The 21,166-nt window shown below is 39.2% G+C and overlaps 4 protein-coding genes across 4 annotated transcripts; 2 read left to right on the forward strand and 2 right to left on the reverse strand.

The window, feature by feature from the left end:
- The first annotated feature begins 49 nt into the window (after positions 1 to 49).
- LOC109468646 (protein NATD1-like) lies at positions 50 to 3,239 on the forward strand. Its single transcript, XM_019766967.1, has 3 exons — positions 50 to 339; positions 1,095 to 1,213; positions 1,879 to 3,239. The coding sequence occupies exons 1-3, from the start codon at positions 165 to 167 to the stop codon at positions 1,996 to 1,998; spliced, it is 414 nt and encodes a 137-aa protein (XP_019622526.1). The 5' UTR covers positions 50 to 164; the 3' UTR covers positions 1,999 to 3,239.
- Positions 2,612 to 8,335, reverse strand: LOC109468595 (dnaJ homolog subfamily A member 1-like). The gene is made up of 8 exons (XM_019766904.1): positions 8,184 to 8,335; positions 7,064 to 7,243; positions 6,526 to 6,695; positions 5,575 to 5,705; positions 4,953 to 5,180; positions 4,460 to 4,690; positions 3,898 to 4,065; positions 2,612 to 3,521 (listed from the first exon to the last, which is right to left on the reverse strand). The coding sequence occupies exons 2-8, from the start codon at positions 7,193 to 7,195 to the stop codon at positions 3,370 to 3,372; spliced, it is 1,212 nt and encodes a 403-aa protein (XP_019622463.1). The 5' UTR covers positions 7,196 to 7,243; positions 8,184 to 8,335; the 3' UTR covers positions 2,612 to 3,369.
- A 236-nt stretch (positions 8,336 to 8,571) lies between these two features.
- On the forward strand, positions 8,572 to 17,311 carry LOC109468658 (centrosomal protein of 78 kDa-like). The gene is made up of 16 exons (XM_019766981.1): positions 8,572 to 8,700; positions 9,315 to 9,451; positions 9,863 to 10,003; positions 10,272 to 10,450; positions 10,729 to 10,801; positions 11,033 to 11,136; positions 11,598 to 11,772; positions 11,971 to 12,084; positions 12,457 to 12,655; positions 12,909 to 13,080; positions 13,294 to 13,461; positions 13,729 to 13,806; positions 14,094 to 14,245; positions 14,784 to 14,966; positions 15,376 to 15,502; positions 15,909 to 17,311. Exons 2-16 carry the CDS (start codon positions 9,346 to 9,348, stop codon positions 16,419 to 16,421), a joined length of 2,484 nt encoding a protein of 827 aa, XP_019622540.1. The 5' UTR covers positions 8,572 to 8,700; positions 9,315 to 9,345; the 3' UTR covers positions 16,422 to 17,311.
- Positions 16,903 to 21,160, reverse strand: LOC109468668 (ropporin-1-like protein). The gene is made up of 6 exons (XM_019766991.1): positions 21,060 to 21,160; positions 19,864 to 20,007; positions 19,293 to 19,416; positions 18,610 to 18,771; positions 18,032 to 18,207; positions 16,903 to 17,510 (listed from the first exon to the last, which is right to left on the reverse strand). Exons 2-6 carry the CDS (start codon positions 19,995 to 19,997, stop codon positions 17,441 to 17,443), a joined length of 666 nt encoding a protein of 221 aa, XP_019622550.1. The 5' UTR covers positions 19,998 to 20,007; positions 21,060 to 21,160; the 3' UTR covers positions 16,903 to 17,440.
- Between the last annotated feature and the right edge of the window lie 6 nt (positions 21,161 to 21,166).

Below are 21,166 nucleotides of genomic sequence, written 5' to 3' on the forward strand. Positions count from 1 at the left end.
ACCCACAATGCAGTGCGCACAGTAATTCCGGAAACAGCTGTGACAACCGGAAACAGCTGGCATATCGGTAAAAGGTCACCGACCTACAGGTAATCTCGGAATCAGAAACGCCTACCAGATAATAGCCAGGTTTAAGGCTATTTTCTGTAAAAATAAAACGTTGAATGGCAATTGTTAGACCCCTGGTTGGTAGGGCAGCCGACTGGAGAGGAATTTTGCGACGTTTTTCGACGGTTGAAGCGTTTGCAGCCAGCTTGATGGCGAGTGGGGAGGGCGGAGCCATGCCTGTGGTCGGCCACGACAAGCTCAAGAAGGAATTCTACATCAAAATGGACAAAAGTGAGTCTAGCGGACTCTTTACCACTCTTAACTGTTGAAGAAACAAACAGGTACATACCAGGACATCGCACTGCATTAGGCACTACTGCGCTCTAGGTAATCTCCAAGCTGATCTTTTGGTGGGGGTAAGACAGTATCAAATTTCCCCACCCAAGGTGGGGAAATGGATACAGACTGACCAATTTGATACTGTCTTACCCCCACCAAAAGATCTGCTTGGAGATTAGCTCTATGATCATCTATTGGTAGTACAGCTGAATCCCCAAGCAGATGTTGGGTGGAAAAGATTTCTTGGCCTCTTTGGCGGGCTAACGAATTATGGGGCGCTCATAAATACCTAAATAATGTGCTTGTTTTTCTGAAGGCATATCAGTTTTCTGTTGAGGTGGCGTGCAAGAAACCTTGTACTAAGTTTGTAAGAGCTGATATGACATCCAGCTGTTTTAAGAATTCATAACACTTCCTTTGAAATAGATTCCATGTCAGATGTGAAAAGCTCTGGTTGCTGAATTAAGAACCTTGTTTGTTTGTTTATTTGAATAACCTCCAATAAGTGACAATACAACCACTGCTCTTCGTGGAGTCTTCCTACTAATACATACATCGTAAAATACACAGCCTCTTGCTATAAATCAATGTAATTATTTTATTCACACTGACAGATTGAATAAAGCTTCCTTAGCACTGACTATGGGTTAATCTCATATCTCCATACTGATCATGAGGGTTAATATATGATTTTTGTTGCTTTTCAGACAGTACAGAGAAGGCCATTTTGCAGTATGACATGTACAGGAAGGGTTATGTGGACTTCTACCACACCTTAGTACCAGAGGCTTACAGGGGGAAAGGTCTGGCCAAACACTTAGCCAAGGTAAGAGGGTCTGCATGGGGGGATCCTGTTTATAAGGTGGGACTCGCTGTTACCATTTAAGTACAGTAGGGGCATTATCATAAGATAGCTTTAAACAATGTTTAGAGTTAGATATTCAAAGGATAGGTGTAACAAGTTGATCGGTGTAATGTAGCCAGCTGCCACTGCGCCGTGTGCCTGCGAAGCTGGTGTGTTACGCTGAAAGGCTATACAGATACGTACATGGCCATAGATGTCAATGACTGGGTCCAAAACTAACTTATGGTATGGGTCCAAAACTAACAGTAACAAGGCACTTCAACTGCATTCATTTCTTTATGAGTAAAGTGACTGGGTAAGCTTATACATATAACAAAGTCCTTCCTGTCCTTTGTGATATATAGAATAGGACTGACTAGCTGAGAAATGTCACACCTGCAAGTTTGAATACAGACTTTGTTCCTTTTGAAATGTAAGCTGAATACTTGTATCAATATAAGAGGGTTCCAAGAAAAACAACAGTCAAACAAATGCTGTACATTCCCACCATTTAGCCAGTTGTCTGGCTGTGCCTGTGTGGGCAAAAGGTTTTTGCCCCATGCATGAATACAACTGAACAATCCCACCAACTACTTCTCAAATCCTTTGGCAGGAACAAGTTACTAGTAATTTCCATATTTTCCCAGGCTGCCCTGGACTATGCAGTGGATGAAGACCTGAAGATGAGACTATCCTGTACTTATCTACAGAAGTACGCTAAGGACAACCCACTTCCACAGTACCAGGAGAGAATTGTTACCTCTTAAGCCACACCAAATGAACTTTAATGCTTAAAGTCATTGTTTTAACATCTAGAATCATTAAGTGTTGAACTGTAATGATGAAAAGGACAATGTGTAAGTAGCATTGTGTACTCTTTGTGAATTTAACAGAAACTTAACATTGCAAGTGTCATAGCAGATAAACATTGTTCCGTGATAGTTGTTTATTTTGTAATTGAACCCTGTTATACCTCACATTATGATGAAATAAATCTAATATTTTGGTCTTATTTGGATACTTCTTATTACTAGTATATCATCGGGCCGTATTACTAGTATTATATTGGATAATAGTGAACAATGACCAATTATAATCTACCCAGCCAGTTGAAACTGCAACAGCTTTGGAGTTCAAGCATTCGAAATCAACTTTGATATCTTATGAGACATATACATTACAAAGCATCAGAGATGGCTGACTTCACTCCATTACCCATACTGCTTTGCAACCACAGACAAGATCTGCAGCACTGAGGATGGATGGCAATGCTGCATTGTGTATATTGGGAATTTCAGAAACACAGACACACACACCGACACACACACACAAAACAATACTTCCCTCTGAAGGAGTGATTTAAAAGTGCAACAAGGTGGATTCTGTATTAGCCTTTATTAATTCACTGCTAGTTGATGTTTGGAAATATTTCGGGTGCCGTCCTTTACAGTTACATAGACACACACATCTAGCAGCTAACAGTTAAGAAACTTACTTACTTTAATACATTTATATCTTTGCTACAAGCTTGTCCCTTGTAGCAAGCACATAGTCATCGCATCTAAAAGCTGGGTGTACTTGACACAGTGTTTAGTGAAAGCCCTTTCACTAAATACTGTAAATGCATTCAAGCTTGAGGGCAAGGGGGAAAGAGGAGTGTTTACTGTGTTGGTACTAGTTGTTACTAGTTTGCAGTGAGCACTCAGTGTGTTACTTATGGAAAATCTGTGTTCTTCATGATTTGTTGGATGTGAAAACTGTGAACATAAAAATACAGCAACTATTTCAAGATTTACAGTACATACTATGCCTGCAAGGTCTGGAAAAGTGCATCGCTGAATCTCGGCCACATTCAAATACAATTTTACAAGACAAAGCTGTTTAATCAATGAGGAATTGGTAGTTCCATGGGTCCTTGTTCCCAAGATGCAAGATACTGTTTCTCCTATGGACACTGCCTGCTTTTTTCTTAAATAGGGAACCGATTTTCCTTGTTTTTTTCTTTGCCGTAGAACCCTCCTGGGTTGTTCTACAAAATTAAAAATCTTAAAATGAGGTAATTTGGTAAAGAATAAGTTTGAAGAAGGGTGATTTAATTTTGCTGCAGCTGGTTTGTTGTTGTTGGTTTGTTTGTTTGTTTACTGGGTGGCACACTGGACTCCTCCTCTGTGGGGGTGTTCGTCGTCCTCGTCGTACGCGTTTCCGGCGAAACGGTTTCGCTGCTGCGAGGGGTCGATACGGACTAAATCCACCACCTCAGCGTCATCTGTTTCCAAGACCTCTTCACGCTCTGAAGGAATAACAATGCAAGAGTTAAAGATGCAATTTTTACAACAATCAGTAGGTGGCCCTCTTGCCTATCTGGTCACCCAACTACTCCGTAAATCCAAGACCCTCAACTTATGCTCTATACGGAGAACAAGAGTTGAATGAAGCATTATACATGTACTGTACTTCTAATTCTGATGATTATGCTGCAGATTTGCAAAGATTGCTAGATGGCTCTGTTGCACATTTGGTTACAAAGTAAACTATGGATTCATACCGAGTAAATGTGGTCTCAGGAAAAATTACAGTTGAACCATTCTTACAAACTATGAAATTGAAAGATCATAGCAAAACACAAAGAAAATAATAATCGACAGATAACTGAAGATAATTACTACCTGGCATGAGTGCTTCTAGCTCGGGAAGTCTCTCCTTTGGCAGGAAGCCGTCTGGGGGGAAGTTGACCACGAACTGGATGATGAGACGACCCTTGTCGAACGGGTTACGGTACATCGGCATTCCCTCATTCACGATACACTTCACATCACCGTACTTAATAACCTCTCCTGTGGGAAGATGAACAAGTAGAACACTGTAAATTTTGACAATGTTTAAAGTGTTCTTAAAGGCATCCAATGCTGTTTCAGGGTAGCAAAACTAGAAATATTCTCAACAAGGCAATCTTGGTAATATTGACACAAACTGCTTCACATTAGCACATTTAAATCAGCATTTTATACTTTGAGTTTGAGCATTTGAAACTGCAGAAACAAGCCCCAAGATGAGTCCTTTATTTTCTGGGAGGTACCCTAAAAATCAGCCCTCAGCCCTTCCAGTAACAATTTTCTGTCAGAATTTTGGAAAATTTTTGCTCCATGAGGGTCAATATACACGGGTATAGTGTGGTATGTTAAAAGGTACACAGCTTTCATCAGTACAACCTACAGAACAAGGACTTACCAGGATGAGATGTGATGAGTAGTGTCCTGTTATCCAGGGTTTTGATTGGACGCTGGAATCCGCACAGCGCCTCCACGAGCTCGATCTCCAGCTTCATCAGTAGGTCGCCATGGTTACGGTGGTACACGGGATGCTCCTTCTCGTCCAGAACGATGATGATGTCGCCCGGCTCCAGACCAGGCTCCTGATCGCCCTCACCGTGGAACGTGATCTTCTGTCCGTCCTTCATACCTGGGGAAACAGTGGGATAGGTGAGACTATGCAGCAATGCCTCCTAGTGACTTGTAAAGGTACTGCACATCTACGTTTGTCCTTCATGCAATGTTCCTGTCTCCCAAAAGAATCCAAGAAATAAATGATGCGCACCAAACAAAAAGTAATCTTTGTGTTGCGTTTTGTCACTATAACTTTCAAACTTTTTAGTTAGTGTTACCCCTGCTCAGTTTTCAAGGATTGTTCACATTTTGACTGCTCAATAAAAGGCCAAACTCACCTTTATCAATGTGCACCTCCAGGATCTTGCGTTCTCGGACGATCTTCCTGCCATTACAGGTCTTGCAGCGGTCGCGAGGGTTGATGCGCTCGCCCTGCCCCTGACACTCGTTACACATGGACTGGATCTGTTGGACCATTCCGGGTCCCAGCTGCTGGATACGAACCTGCATACCGGTGCCGCGACAGTTGGGACAGCTCTCCACCGCGCCCTTCTTACCTCCGCGACCTAGAGGTGTTTAGAACATACTGTTAATACTTGGATGTCAACTCTACAAGAGTACATGTTATCACTTGTCAGTGCATAGCTTTTTAACCTAGACAATTAAACTGTATGCCAAAAAGCAGTTACTCAAGCAACTGGATATGATTTTGAAAACGTCATATCCATTAAAGTACTGTAAATCACAATTTTTTCATACTTTTATATTTGCAGTTTTCATGGTCACTTCTGTACAAATTTATCATTACCGTGAACAATTTGCTGACTTTCTTTTTTCTGCACCTGCCTCCAACGCGAATGTATAGTTCCGTGACATGTCCATTTTTCTCAGACTGCAAACTTTTGCTACCGCAAACATGTTATTTACAGTATTTTGAGAACCGTGAAAGGAAATACACACCTTCGCACTTCTCACAGATGACGTTTTTCTGGAGAGCGAGTTTCCTGGTGGCACCGTTATACAGCTCCTCCAACGATACAGACAGCTGGTGAACCACGTTCTTCCCGCGACGCTCGCGTGTGGAAGCCCGTCTGTCACGGAGAAATGACACTTGACTTAGACGTTCATGTTAACAAATTGTATTTGTAGTAAGGGTAAAAGCAAATGTATTATGTACTTGCTTACACTGCAAACGAATCAAAACCTTTAATAAACAAACATAATGAAGTACTAAAAAACACATGCTAACCCAGGACATCCAGGTTAAAAGTCTATGACCCAAAATCAATTGTAGGAACCGAAGGTTAAGTATATGTAAATATAAGTTGCTAAAATGGCAAACAAATCAGTAACCATCTCAATAAACATCAACATACATGTACTAAAATAAAAATTAACAATTATAACATGTGACATCGCCACATGAAGAGTATATCTTTGTTTTATCTTAACAATACCACTACAACACCACAACAGCTGTCGAGTTTTCAAAGTTTCAAAATGAAGAATTTGCTGGTTTCGAGCAGATTCGAAAATTATTATGTTCATTTGCCAATAGCACTCTGCTGCTACAGCAAAATATGTCTTTTTTGACAAAGGTTGAATGATATATATATTTCTTGTACCTAAACCTTCTGGCTCAGGTTGCCATTGGGCACCAACATTGTATTGGTTAAATGTAAGGTAACAGGAACATGATTAGTACAATTTTCATGTTTTTCTTTTCTGTTTTGACCACGAATGAAGCGCATGCATTCATTCAAGTTAATATAAATTTTAAGGGTTAAAATTGTGAGATTTGGGTTAGACGCAAGCTTTGGGACATTCTGTGTCATCAAAACAGCAAAACTCCAGTGAAAATCAGAACACTTGACAGCCGCATGAGAGAAAAATAACAAAAAAATCTCTAACGATGCAAACCGTGGCCCTCCCCCGAAGAACATGTCAAACAGGTCCATGGGAGAGTGGAAGTTCCCGCCGCCCGTGCCTCCTTCCTTGATCGCCTGCTCGCCGCCTTCGTCGTAAATTTTCCTCTTCTTCTCGTCTGACAAGACTTCGTACGCCAAGGAAATTTCTTTGAACTGGAAGGTAAAGGTTAAACATGTCAACCAAGAAGCTTTTAATTTCATCCCTAAATTGGCATATCGCAAGAAACAGAAAATAAAATAGGAATGTAAAAAATCATATTGACTAAGCATGAAGCCATGAAGATTTTTCTTATTCATTAATTGTTGTACCTGGCAAAAGAAATACACAAATCACACATTATTCTTTCCTTTTCCATCATTTGATTGCTGTATTTGCTTCTTCTGTGCCATTTCTCTTGGATAAAGTCCATATCCTGTCTTGAATGATATCTAAGGTTCAAATGGTGCTACTTATTTTATTCATACTACCGTTAAAACAGAACAGTTTTTGTTCCCCCAAACCTGAAAGTTGAATAAGTTACCTTGTCTCCTGCATCTGGGTTCTTGTCGGGATGGTATTTCATGGCGAGTTTCCGGTACGCTTTCTTCAGTTCTGCCGGTGTGGCACTGGGTTTGACACCCAGGATGTCGTAATACTTCATTTCCTTTACCATGGTGGCAGGCTGGGCTTTTTCTTTTGTAGTATGCTCCTAAATTATGTGCTGTATAAAAAAATAAGGTGATGTTACTTACATTGCATCATGTCAGTTGAAAACACGAATCAGTTTATTTTATGGCCTCAGATTCAACCATAGTTAGTTTTATGATGACACAGTACTTACACATATTTTACAAAGCAATAAAAATGCCAAAAATCTTGACATTTTCCAGATTACAGCTTTCCTGACCTGAATATGAATTTGTGTCACCAAGCCAACCATGGACATGTGGATGATAATAGTAGGTCCTATAATATTGCTGGTTACTCATTATTTCATCATAACTAAGACAGCATAACCCGTTCAGAGTGATACGAAAAAAATTATGACGCTATAACAATTGGGCAGACAGAAGTCTATCTATGCCATTGTAACAATGTATGTTATGTAATATAATTATAATCATGACTAGAAAATTATCTTATCATACTTTGTAAAAAAAAGGTTGCCGCCATTGTGTCACGTGACCTGTCTCCAGGCCACTCTTCAAAAATAGAGATCAAATGTCCTGAACGCTGAAGAGACTAAAAAAAAAATCCTAATTCTGATCACGATTTTTTTAAAGGGAGAAAAATCTCGACCAAACCAAGCAGTTCCGAATCTGAGTATGGATTTATACTACTATAGATGACGTAGTCTGGCCAAATAATTATGGAATTTTTATAATTTCTGTATCATACAAGACAACAAAAGGCAAATGATTTCAAATCTGTGATCTTCACTCACTACTACTTTGTACTGTGTTGTACTCCTAGTATTCAAGAGAATTGTAGTAAGATTCCACCTAAAATTCTACCCTGAAAAGCAGAACTACACATGACGAAACGATGAGACAAGGAAAAGAAAGAAAGCCGGCAAAAACAACCGGCGTGCAACCGACAATTCGCACAATTTCACATAAAATATGATACTTTTATGGTACTTTTGGTCAGGTTTTCCTTACCTGGTCCCTGTGTGATAATTCTGGTCCGGTTTTGACGTCCTTCTGTCCTTAGTAACGCTGAAAATTGCTTTTATAACCTTCACTTTCGAGAACACACGATTCTTCCAGAATGATCTAACAAACCGAAAACTCCGAGTGGCTGACTAATAAGCTTGACTAGTCCACATCAAAATAGGGATTCTTTAGTCCAAGATTTACATTCCAGAACAACATTTTTGGAGAAAACTATATGTTTGGTACTTATAAATTTAATACTGAATAATATAGTTAACAGTTTTAGTAAATCATTCGTTTTTATTGCAATAAAACTATTCTTTTTTTTCTTTTCAAAATTGTCCCCTATTTTGAAGAGGGATATCCCGGAAATTGCATAACGGATGTACTTTACGGTGCATGATGGGAGCGGCGCCATTTTAAAAGAGGACAAACTCCTTGCCAACGCGGAAGCTGCAGAGATATTTTCAGTTTTAGTGTAAAAATGCGTCGTAGACGTTGCATTTTTGGACGTAGATGATCTGTAAGTGTTTCTTTATATGTGCATTGATACTTTGTGCAAGTTATGTTGCGCGTTAAGTTGAGTAACATTGGTAATTTCACCGCAAAGTCAGACGAATCTTGATAGATAATTTGTTTATGTTTGAACGTTGAAATTACTTTTTCAAATATATGTAGTCAGCAGACCATGAAAATTACTGTTGTGCTTACAGTTCTTGAAATAAGCAAGGCATAAGTTTTTGTATGTATTTTTTTCATTATTATGCTCCCCACATGCTCAAAAGAAATATAACCAAATTATTATGCCATTGTGTTGTATTGTAAAATAATTTGTTAATTATTTATGTTGTTATGAAAAATTAGGTTGTGATAATGAAAATATAGCTGTTGTACATGTACATCATGTATTAGGAATACGAAATCTGTAGATATGGGTTCGAATCCCTAGTACTAGTACAATTATGTAGTAGTAGGCCCAAAAATAACATGCCTTCCAGAATCTGGTATAGGCTGTAAAATCAGTGACCCCGAGTTCAGAGAGCACGTTGAAGAACCCACCACACTTATCAAAGAGAGTACACAAAATTTTGCCTCCAAACACTAAATACATGTATCTTCCATATTGCACACTTGTAGGAAGTTATGAGCAGTTGACAACCGACCAACCATGATTGAGACTGTACAAGTCCGTCAGCGGGGAGCGTATGACTTCGGCACGTACTACGACAACCTGTGCGCCCTGCAGAATACTGTCCCACTACCTGCTGTCAAAGGTTGGTTTGTTTTAGCCTAATGAATTGTTTATCATTGACTACCTAACAGCCTTTTTGCGGCTTTTCATTGATTGATTTAGGTACATGTGTACTAGTACTACTAGTAAAGATCAGGGTCAACTTGAATTATCATAAAGCTGGGTGACATTGACCAATCAGAAGGCTCCATTCCACACAGCTTATGATGCAATAATGTCACAAATAGAGTCAAAACAGGTCTTTATGCATCGCAATCCAGTAATGTTAAACAATTCAATAATCACCTACAATTAACCTTGGGTGACCCAAATAGAACACAACCCTGTTCCAAAAATTGTAACACAGAATGTTTTTTCTTGAAATATTGGGTTCTAAAACTATAAATTAAAAGTCTAGAATTGTACATTATGAGATGCTCTGGTATTTTTTTAGCTCACCTGGATGATGGGGTACTGGACCTGAACTCTGACCGTCTCCGGGGACCAGACTTTACACCCCTCCTCAACACCCTGCGAATCAACAAGAGCCTTACATTTGTGGCTGTCAGAAGCTACTATCAACCCTTACCCTCAGGTAAGCCCCTCTGTCATTGGTTGATTGGTTTTGCTGCTAGAAATTTGGGTGTTTGTTTTCCTGTTTTTACACATTTTAGTGGAAATGATATTATCACTAGTATTACTATTAGTCTACATACATGGCCATAATAATATCATATTGACACTTGTAAAAAAAAGCTTGGTTCTTATTTGGTGACCTATACAGTTCTGCAGTTAAACTACAATAAGATAGAAATGTCACAAGTATTTGTTTACTTGTGCTAACAACAGTTTTCTCAACACAGATACTCCAGTTGGTAAGAGACACCTCTTCAAGAAGCGGGCTCCACCTGTAAGGACCAAAGACCTGACTCTAAGGATCTGTAAGGCCTTGAGAGAATGTCTTACTGTGACTCCATCTCTCACATGTCTGGAAGTCACTAACTTGCCTCTGAGGAACAGGGACTTGGAGCATCTGGCAAAGGTAGGGTCTGAGGTTTTGGTTCAGGAAAAAATGTTGTTTCCAGTTTTCCGACTGATCCTAGAAATATTTATTGTTTTATGAACTATAAGCCTTGGAAAATATTATATTCAGCAAACTATATTGTGGGGGACTACGACTGTGTAAGTAGAGACGTCATAGGGATTAGTTTTCCATAAATATGGTAGGGGATACAATTACATGTGTACATGGATGGCTCATGCCACACTGAGATAACACTGTAGTATAAGATTATAACATGTACAAAATACTTTTTACAGGGTATTTCAAAGAACACCACACTGGCCCACCTATCATTGGAGTACTGCAGAATTGGGGATGATGGTTTGGAAGGTAAGCATATACAAAAGATTTGCATCAAAATTTTAGATCATATGTGTTTTGTGAGTTTTTGTGAATTTGTTTTCTTCGTGAATGTAAAGTTCTCAATGACTCTGCCTACTAGCTATAGTATGTATTTTTTTGCCACTGACTCCCCTAAGACAAGACAAATTGCAGACAGGAGCTGAGGTAACATGTTCAGGACCTTTGACCTAACTTCCTGTAATTTTTTACCTGTTCCAGTTATTTGCCAGGCTGTGAAGAATTCTGCCACCATCACGTCCGTGAATTTCACTGGCTGCGGACTGACCGCTCGTGGGGCGGACACTCTGGCCAAAATAATCAAGGTACTGGACATTCATTTTCACAGAAACAGTTACTTTTGTGACAGAAGGGGAAAGAAGGTTTTCCCAGTGTTTTGAGTTTGAAGGACCAAACGCGTGTGTAGGTTAGTGCAGCTGACCGCACGTGGGGCGGACACTCTGGCCAAAATAATCAAGGTACTGGACATTCATTTTATCACAGGAATAGTCCATTTTTGTTGAAGAAGGAGAAAAAAGTTTTCCCAGTGTTTTGGGTTTGAAATACATGTACCAGGTTAGTGCAGCTTCAATCGAAGCTGTGCAGGTATTTCTGATGTCTACCTGCACCTACCACTTGCAAATACTAGTAATGGCAATAGTTTCTGAACAGTTTTACTAAAAGTTTTTAGTATAATGCAAACTTCCAAGTTGAAGCAATTCCCTAGTACTGTAGTAATACATTTGTGTCACAATATGGTCACGAGATTGTCCTTTATTTTTTAAAGCATCAAGCAATGAAGAGACATAACGAAGCCTGGCAGGACAGCTTGAGGTACAGGCGACCAGATTTAGACAGGATGACAGGTATCAGGCGCATCACCATGAACTCTAACCCCATGATGGATGACCTTGGAGCCATGGCCCTGGCAGAGGCACTGAAAGATGACCTCTGGGTCAAAGGTAAAGATGATTTTAGTCATTTTAGGACAGGAAATAACATGTAACATGGTTGTCACAATCTACCAGTGGCAACAAAATACAAGCTGATATTTTACATATGGTTTAGCTTGTTTCCTGCTCTAGTGCTTGCACAGAACTGAAGCCCTATACACTGAAAAGTGTTTGAAGGATTTCAACTTTTTTTTTACTTTGCTGTAGCTTTGGACCTGCAGCAATGCGGCATCTCAACAGAGGGTGCTAAAGCACTGTATGACGTCCTGAGGACCAACACTACTGTTGTAGTACTGGACCTGAGGAGAAATCCACTCATAGGTAAGCAGGGGGTCAAACAATGACAAATGTTCTTTGTTCATGCAACAATAGTCAGTGTTCTGAATTAAGTGTTCTGTATGTTCCTCCATGAAAGTTCAAAGTAGAATAGTGTTCATGTCATGATCATGTTCTAAGGAATACAACATGCTAGGTATAACTATAAGAAACACTAGTACTGTCAGCAAGTTAGGTGAAAGGTCCCAGAAAAGGTTATCTCATTTCCTCTTCAATTTCCTGCTGATATGCATGTCTACTGCCTTATGGAAGCCAGTTGGAAAATTGATAGACAGAATCTCCAATGAATTCACAATAATGAATAAAACATGGGATTCATCTTTACATCTAAATGATTTTTTTTACTATTTTCTGTAGATCGTAGTATGATGCAGTCCATTATGGAGCAAGTAATGATCAACACAGGTGGACAGGATACGGAGTACAGGTGGATCAAAGTAGAAAGTCCGCAGGATCCCGCCAAGGTGTCATACCGCCCTCCGCGAATCAGACGCAGGAGACGCACCGTCAGCAGCGGGAGGAAGACGTTCACCGTGGAGCCACAGGGACGCAAAAGGTACGGTCTCAAAACAAGATGGCCGACCCATGATGTCACAAAACAATATGGCGGCACCCATAAACTGCAGGTTGAAACAGAATAAGTTTTTGCAGTGCAGAGACCTGTAATTGCTTAGTGGTTCTTCGAACTTGTGTAATCTTTGGATTTTCTACTGTCTAGCCACTTTAAAAACAGAATCAGATTCTGTAAATATTAGTGTGTTTTTATAGTGATAGTATAACCAAGTATGTACTCTGTATTTCTGTGTTAGGTCCAGGTCTGTAGGTTCAGTTGAAGAAGCCAGCCAGCCTTATGTACCAGACAACATCCAGCCTGGTACCCAGGGGTTTGTACCATGGAGGACTGCTGCCAGACTAGGGAGGTACAGAGGGTTTCCACCGGAGAGAAGACCAGGGACACCGTCTGTTGTCACAAAGGAAGAGGTACTTTTAGTTTTTCTTACTGGTATATTTTTGGACATACATGTAACAACTTAATGAGACACTACAGTACTGTATAAAAGTGATGTTGCTAGAAAAATGATTTTGTTCTGGTTTCTGATAAACATAATGTATTGAAATGTGATTTGTACATTGAATGTCTTTTTATTTCTTTAAAGTTTACCTGGTGTCTGATATTTTTGTATCCCTGTACAGAGACATAGCCCGGTTCCAGGCCTATCCCCGCAGGTGGTAGTCGAGAGCGAGTCAGAAAGTTCCAGCTCAAGCCGGCTGGAACCGGAGACTTTAGTCGGGAGGTTAGAAAAGGAAGAAGACATCCTCGGAGACAAACCCGTCGAGCCTGAAGTACACCGACGCTTGGAGGTAGTCCAAATATTTCTTTTCCTAACAATTGTTTAGAACAAATGTGTACACATGTACCCAATGATTTCTTTATTTAAGTTTAAGCAAGGAGGTTAAAAACCAAAGTTAAAAGTTAAAGCAAGCTTGGTTTAAAGGCCAGGTTGTGGTTTGTAAAAAGAAGATGTGTTTGCTTCGAATGTTGAAACTCCTTTGGTTGCACACATTGACAGATGTGAGCACTCTAAGCTTGTATTTTAATCAAACTGCACTTCTCCCAAATTCTGCTAGGTGGAGCTAGAGGACTGCAGGAGGAGACTGGCTCAGGAGACCAGGGCAAGGAGTGAATCTGACAGGAGACTGCTGGAGGTTGGTGCAAATGTGCATTGTAGTCTGACAAGCTTTAGCAGCAAAGATATCACACTGAAATAAATACTCAGGAAGATCTCAGAAGATCAGACTCTTTCTCCTTTTGTGCTGAGTGCTAAGCAGAGAAAGAAGATACATTTGACCCAGTGTTGACGTCACACTTCAGAGAAGCCGCGTGACAAGCCTCTCTGGGTCAGTCTACTGAGGAAGACCAGAGTCTAGGTGAGAACATTTAATTTTTGTGTTGGCACTGTTGTAACTGTTAACATATTTGGACTCCTTGACAGCTGCAGATAGAGAACAGCCGACTGCGCCGGGAGGTGGATGACCTGCGGGACCGGGAGCGCCGAAGTCTACTGGAGGACGATCGCGTCCTGGAGAGTATCGAGGCAACCTTCCAGAGGTTCTACTCCTTCTTAGATCTGCTCAAGGAGAGCGGGTAAGAACCAAGCTTAACTGTCAATCATTTGATTTAATTTAATTGCAGTTGCTTTACTTTTTAGGATCCTTGCCACTAAGTCAAGGAAGGGAGCTGATACTGTAAATCACTTTATATTTGTGGTACTTTTATATTTGCGGTTTTTGCGGTTACTTCTGTACCATGGATTTATCATTACCACTAAGAAATAATTTGCCAACTTTCTTTTTGCTGCCACCACGAACATATAGTTCCATGAAGATGTTCATTTTTCTTAGACCTCAGACTTTTTCTGCCACAAATATAGAGTGATTTAAAGGTAGAATTCTTTGGTTATGTAGCAAAGAACATTGAGAAGGTACAGTCTTCAAATACATGTTTTGCCAACTCAAAACTTTGCCAGTAGATTGCTAACATTTTTAATCTGTATCTAGTACGGCATGATTCGGAGGCATAGGTAGCAAGTGTCAACCAATCAGAATCATTTCTCCAATATTATTTTAGTTATTATTTGAAAGAAGTGATAGCAACAGATTTTATGTGTTTTTTATATGTGTAGACTTGGAGACCTGGCGTCATTGGCTGGGATCGACCAATCACAGCTCAACCTGGAGAGCATGAGGTTCCAGCCGCGGACCACAATGCACGTCCCGACTACAACATCGCACGCGACCCGCCCCCCTTCCTACGCTGCTACGGGTGTGTACGAGTCCGATAGACGGGCTGGATATCCAACATACAGGTGAGTTGAACATGCAAGGAGCTGTCTTTCTTTTCCAGTTTTGACAGTTTAGACTCTACTGTTCAGGGCTCAAAGTATTTTCTCCTGTACTGTATGTAAATCATGATTTTTTTTTGCGGTACTTTTATATTTGTGGTTTTTGTGGTCATTTCTGTACCACAAAATTATTATTAACTTGAACAAACAATTCACAGACTTTCTTTTTATATTCTGCAAACATGTCCATTTTTCTCATACCATGGACTTTTGCTACTGCAAGTATGTATGAAAAATTTCTTCCACCAGAAAACTTCTATCTACTAGTATACAGCTCAGCCAGAAGTTCAATTTTTTTTCCATAATTTGATATAAATGAAGTAATCATTTAATGAATTATCTGATTAGAGAACTGTTCCATCATTCCTGACAGTGACTACTCCAGAGATGTGGACATCGCTGAGGACTTTGATACTCCCTCCCCCGCCCCCATCCACATCGGCCAACCAGAGCCTTCCTCTCATCAGGAGGAGACAGAGGAGATGCCTGCAGTTGAACCGGTACTGTTGATTGGCTGTTATATTTTCAAAAACTTGTTTTCATGTTTAAGAAGCTAAGGATATAGTAGTTTGTACATTGTATGTGGCATCATGTGGCCTTGTGGATGGGTAGTTCAAATAGAATCTAGAGGTTCTAGGTTGGAATATATAATCCCTATAAGTATAGTACATTTGTATATATAGTATAACAGGCTCTGATGTGGTACAGAAAAAGTGTTTTTTGTCTTTTACCATTTTGTGTTATAGAACCCTCTAGAACATATTGCTTCCTTATGCAAACCGTAACAAATTTGATGTCACAAATTTGATGATCAACATCAATGGGTAAGTTTACATACTTTGATATTGTCCATATAATTTGTACATGCCTGAGTTTTGTTAATATCCATTTGTTGTTTCTTTCTAGACTGGTCCTCCACATACACTTGCTGCTCCACAACCAGTAACTGTTGGGGAAATCAAAGAGCAAATCAGCACGCCTGTTATGGAAGATTTAGGCCGTGGAGATGCTCCGTCCCCCCCTCCTGACATCAGACCCTCAGAGGTCAAATCCAACCGTTCAAGGTCAGGATCTGAGAAATCACGATCATCTTCAAAATCGTCTGGATCACGAAGGAAAAAATTGTCTGCTCAGCCCTTACCAAAGAAGTCATCAAGTCAAGAAGAAGATCCGAAATCAGAGAAATCGGAAAAGTCAGCAAAATCATACGCATCATCGATAAAGACACAGTTAGTGAAATCTGAAAAATCAGGCACTTTCACAAAGTCAAAGTCACCAGCAAGTGTAGACAGCAGTATTCAAGAAGTACTGTCATTATCGGAGGGAGGGGATCCAGCATCGGAATCTCCGGAGCCATTCCGAGTAGTATCATCACCTCCTGCACTTGATATTGGCAGTGGAAGTGAATCGTCATTTTAAGTAGACAATTTTTATTACAACGTTTTCATCAAATGAACTTCTTTGAAATTGTAAGGGAGAGACTGTCACAATCACACATTTTAGTTTGATTTTTGAAAATGTTTTCTTAAAAAGTTTAAGGTACATGTATTTCTTTCTTGTAAGTTTAGTAAAAATTGTACATAGTGTAAAGTAAAATGAAGCCTTCTTCATACTTATTTTTTGTATTTTTGGGCAGAGTTTAGGTTATCAAAGTTTGAAAATTGCATTCCATCTGAACACTAAACCACATTTTAATAGCCAAATATTTTAGGCTCAAACAAAAAAGACTTTTGACAAAACAAACCACTAGTTTAGCAAAGTTTTCCCCATCTTTTGTGAAAAAGATAATATTGTGTAAGCTGCATATTAACATTTAAGATTAGTAGTATTTCAAGATAGACATGAGAAAAGAGGCTGTTATTTTTTATTTTCTGTGTACTCTTTAATCCCACAAATTATCAATGTTAACATGGAATGTATCTAAAGAACTACTATGATGAAAATCACAGCTTTGTACATACTAAAACATTACATTGTTATTATACACTCGACAGGAAATATACAGTCTACAATTAAATTACTCAAAATCACACCAGATATGAACGTCTAGTATATCCAGTCAAAATAATCACCATCTTACAGTATAGGTGAATATGATAATAATTTCCAACCAAAAATAGATAATAAAAGTACTATCAATGGGGTACTGTCTTATGCCAAATACTGTATGTCTCACAATTTTCATTGTTCACTTAGAAAACATTTCAGCAATGGGTTTTGATTCTAAGACACAAACACTCATTTACACAATGTAAAGAACTTGATAATGTACACATTTTCCTAAAGAAAAATAAAGAAAAAGTGCATACTTTACAGTGTTTATGTTTGTTCCATGTGTTTGTTACATGTATAATGACTAAAATGTATCTTCATGTGTGGGTTATGTACAAATCAATCATATACTATTTTATTTTGTTACAGTTAGTTGTTATTTCTGCTCAGTTGCCGAGTTTTGGACAGTCTTGGCTGAGAAAGTTTCTGGGCATGACCATTCCTTCTTGTTTGTCACTGTAAGAAAACAACAGAAGAATTGTTATGTACAGGTGTAAATACTTGTCTAGACCGTGTTTGGTACATGCAACTTTCTTATACGTTACGTTATAGTCAGAGACAATATTATTGATATTGTCAGATAGTCATGCACATGAAGTTAATGCTATGTAGGGGTAAGCCTGTGAAAAAAGGTGTTATGGAACTGCAGCTTTTCTTTAACCATTTTTATATCCAGGTATCAATCATTTTCCTGCAAAAGGTTTTTTGATGTAAAGAAATAACAACTAGAAACTTATGGTAACATTTGCAAAGCCTTCGCATATGGTCTGCCCTGTTTATTGTTACTCAAACACATTCATATATATGGTCAGACAGGAGTCTAAATCTGCGATAAAATTGCAACATGATGTAACCCAACACTAGTTACCATGGTAACAGACAGTCTGGCCCAAGTCATTGACCTTCAGTGTTTGGAGAAGATGAAACAGAGCAAAAACAATTTTTTTTTTCCTTCGGTAAACATAATGGCTACTTACACATCGTACTGAAGATACGACAAGACACCATCGATGTGCACCTGACCGATCTCCCCGTCGATCTGTGCCAGGTACGTGTACAGCTCCTTGAACGTGTTGAAGTCGATTCGCGCCGCCCCACCCTCAGGGTCAGAGGTCAGGATCTCACACACAATCTTCATAGCCTGTGTGATGTTCTATTGAATAAAGAAACAAACATACTTTTAGATCTCATGCCTTCATAAAATATCTAGAGTCTGTGAATTTCTTTTATTCAATATTTTTAATTTCTTGCTGAGTTTGTCTTCATTTTTTTTGCAAGAGACATGAATTATAGCAGGGTATTTAAGACAGGAAATGAGATAACCTTTTCTGGGACCTTTGACCTAACTTCCTGTCAGTGTCCGTGACAGGGACATGCCTAGCATGCAAAATGACTACAGAAAAACAAACACACAGACACTGAAAACAAAACCACTGTACACAGACGTAATATGAGTGAAATACAAAATCTAGGAGGTAACATTTGCAAAACAAATGGTTTGGGTCTCTCATAAAAGTTCCTGATATGGTCTCTCATAGAAGTTCCTGATACCCACCCCAGCAAGAGAAGAGCAGGCCAGGGCGAAGAACTTGATCCACTCGATGTTGTCGGAGAAGGTTCCGACCTTCATGATCTCATCCATCTGTTCCTGGGGCAGGCATAACTCCTTCCACTTCTGCTCCAGGGCAGACAACTGCACTGTACCCTGGGGGCTCAACTGTGGGGGGAGGGGGGCAAATAGTCAAGGTCAATAACAGTATGTCATACAGACAACCACATCAACATGTACTGGTATGTATACACTGTATTCATCTGTTATTTATCATAGTAAAATTAATGGAAATCACTTTAAAAGTGGCAAATTGTCAAGTTAAAAAGGTGCTAGTAAAGCTACCACTAGGACGACTGTCCAATTGAGTTTACACATGTGTATGCTGGTCTAGCTAGGGTTACCTCTATATAACATATACCTTGCTACATATAAAGTTATAAGCACCAATTAATGCATTAAATACCTGTTTAAAGTTAAAACTTTTGGTCCAACACAAAAAGTTCTCTCACCTAGAGCTTTCGACCAGTCAATCTGGTCTTCCTCAGTAGACTGACCCAGTGAAGCTTGTCACGTGGCTTCTCTGAAGTGTGACTCTAGGTGAGAGAACTTTTTGTGTTGGACCAAAAGTTTTAACTTTAAACATGTAACTACCAACACAGATGAACTTTCATGATAGCATTAAATACCTGTTTGTGTAAGACCTTCAGGAGACCAGGTGTGAGTCCTGTGTCTGTCTTCTGTGTGGCTGTGGGCATCTCTAGTCTCTCCTTTACTGGCAGGGTCTCTCCATTGGAGAGTGCACGAAAATACCTACGAAATTAAAACACAAACAGGTATCATTACACATGTAACAAATGGAACTTTTTAAGTGTTTATTACTTAAATTATTATAACCATATTATGAATTATTATTTCTTGACTGGACCTGGGGGGAAAGTGCTCACAATCTATAGCTAGGAGGTCTGGGGGCAAATTTTGGATTTTCATTAGTTCTTTTAAGAAAACACAATTTTCCGCATTTTGAGAGGCAAATTATGGGGTTGAGAGGGGTTGTTGGTGATCCTTTGGATGTTCTTATATTTTTTTCCCAAGATTCTTGTCAATTTGTTGGATTGGTTTAAATCTTTTTCTGTCACACGCCACAAAGTTCTTGCAATTGATGGAAAAATGGGTGCTGGGTAGAGCCCTATGTATATCTGATTTTAGAAATGTGAAATTCCCAGAAAACCTTAATACATAGTCCAATCTTATACGTACGCAGCAGACCACTGTAGCACATCCTTGGGCTGTGTCCTGATGGCGGCCTTGGTGAACTGTTTAAGGATATCTGGGAGTTCAGGGGGGATGTTGATCTGCTGAGAACTGTACATGGGCTCATCAGGCTGCGGCATGGTGGTACCTCTGTGGGTAGAAAAGTATGAAATATAATATTATAATATTTACATTTACAGCAAACTCCTTTCAAATCAGAAGGAAATTTGTCTGGACATACTTTTGATTGCTCTGTATATCACTAGCATCTTATAGTTTAGTGGTACAGAATTTCAGGAATAACGTGTGAATTCAAAATCCCTACAAACTGTGCGAAGTCAAAACAGCTATGCCTATAATAGTCTAAGGTAAACAGAAAAGAGCTCAGTTATTATAAGCCTTAGATGTATTTAGGTCAACATTTGGCATCAAATTCGTATTGGTTACTGTGTTATGCAGCATTAAAAAGAACCCACCACACTTACTGATATTGATAAGGGTAGATGACAGACCAAAAGTCCTGTTTTTTATACGTTCCAATAACAGAACTGTGTTGTGAGGTGGTTTACTGGTAATGAGATAGGGCTATATGTAACAATGTGCCACCTGTAGAGTACACATTCTAAAGATTACTGTACTATGAATAATTGATGTTAGATTGGCTGTTAAGTAGCTATAGACTGATGGAATGAAAAGCTGATTACATATTTGGAATGATATGGATTTCGTGACATGCTATTATAGTACTGTAAGACTTCAAATATTCACTGTGGCCTTATTTTCATATGCGAATATGGATTGCCAAAGTACCTATTAGTAAGTACTATAGAATTGTTGTGAAAACCACTGTGAAATTAAATGAATTTTACAGTATAAAGGTTAGTATAGTTATGAAGGGAGTCATATATGGATTTTCTCTTTTTCTGAAGATGTTGAATTAAGGTTCATCTTATGTATTATTAATACATAAGATGAACCTTAATTCAACATCTTCAGAAAAAGAGAAAATCCATTAAATAGGCTACGTTTTGAACTTTCTCTGATCTGTTATTATAAAGTTGCACTCTAAAGATGTGAAAACACTGCAATTTGATAGGCATGTACCAACGAATGAATAAACATCTCTAGGTTTAAGAAACACAGTCACAGACGTGTATAGTACTTAAGCATCACTTCCAAGAAGTATTATGACAGTATCTTACCTTGTAGATTGTCCTGTGATGTCTTAAAAGTGTGGAAATGTCTTAGAACCCTCCAGACGTCTCTGTTGCTTCACAGGTTGTTGTTCGTAGCAACGGTCGCCGCGCAG

Source organism: Branchiostoma belcheri, unplaced genomic scaffold (genome assembly GCF_001625305.1).
Source record: "Branchiostoma belcheri isolate BF01 breed outbred unplaced genomic scaffold, Haploidv18h27 scaffold2, whole genome shotgun sequence".
NCBI classification, from domain to species: Eukaryota; Metazoa; Chordata; class Leptocardii; order Amphioxiformes; family Branchiostomatidae; genus Branchiostoma; species Branchiostoma belcheri.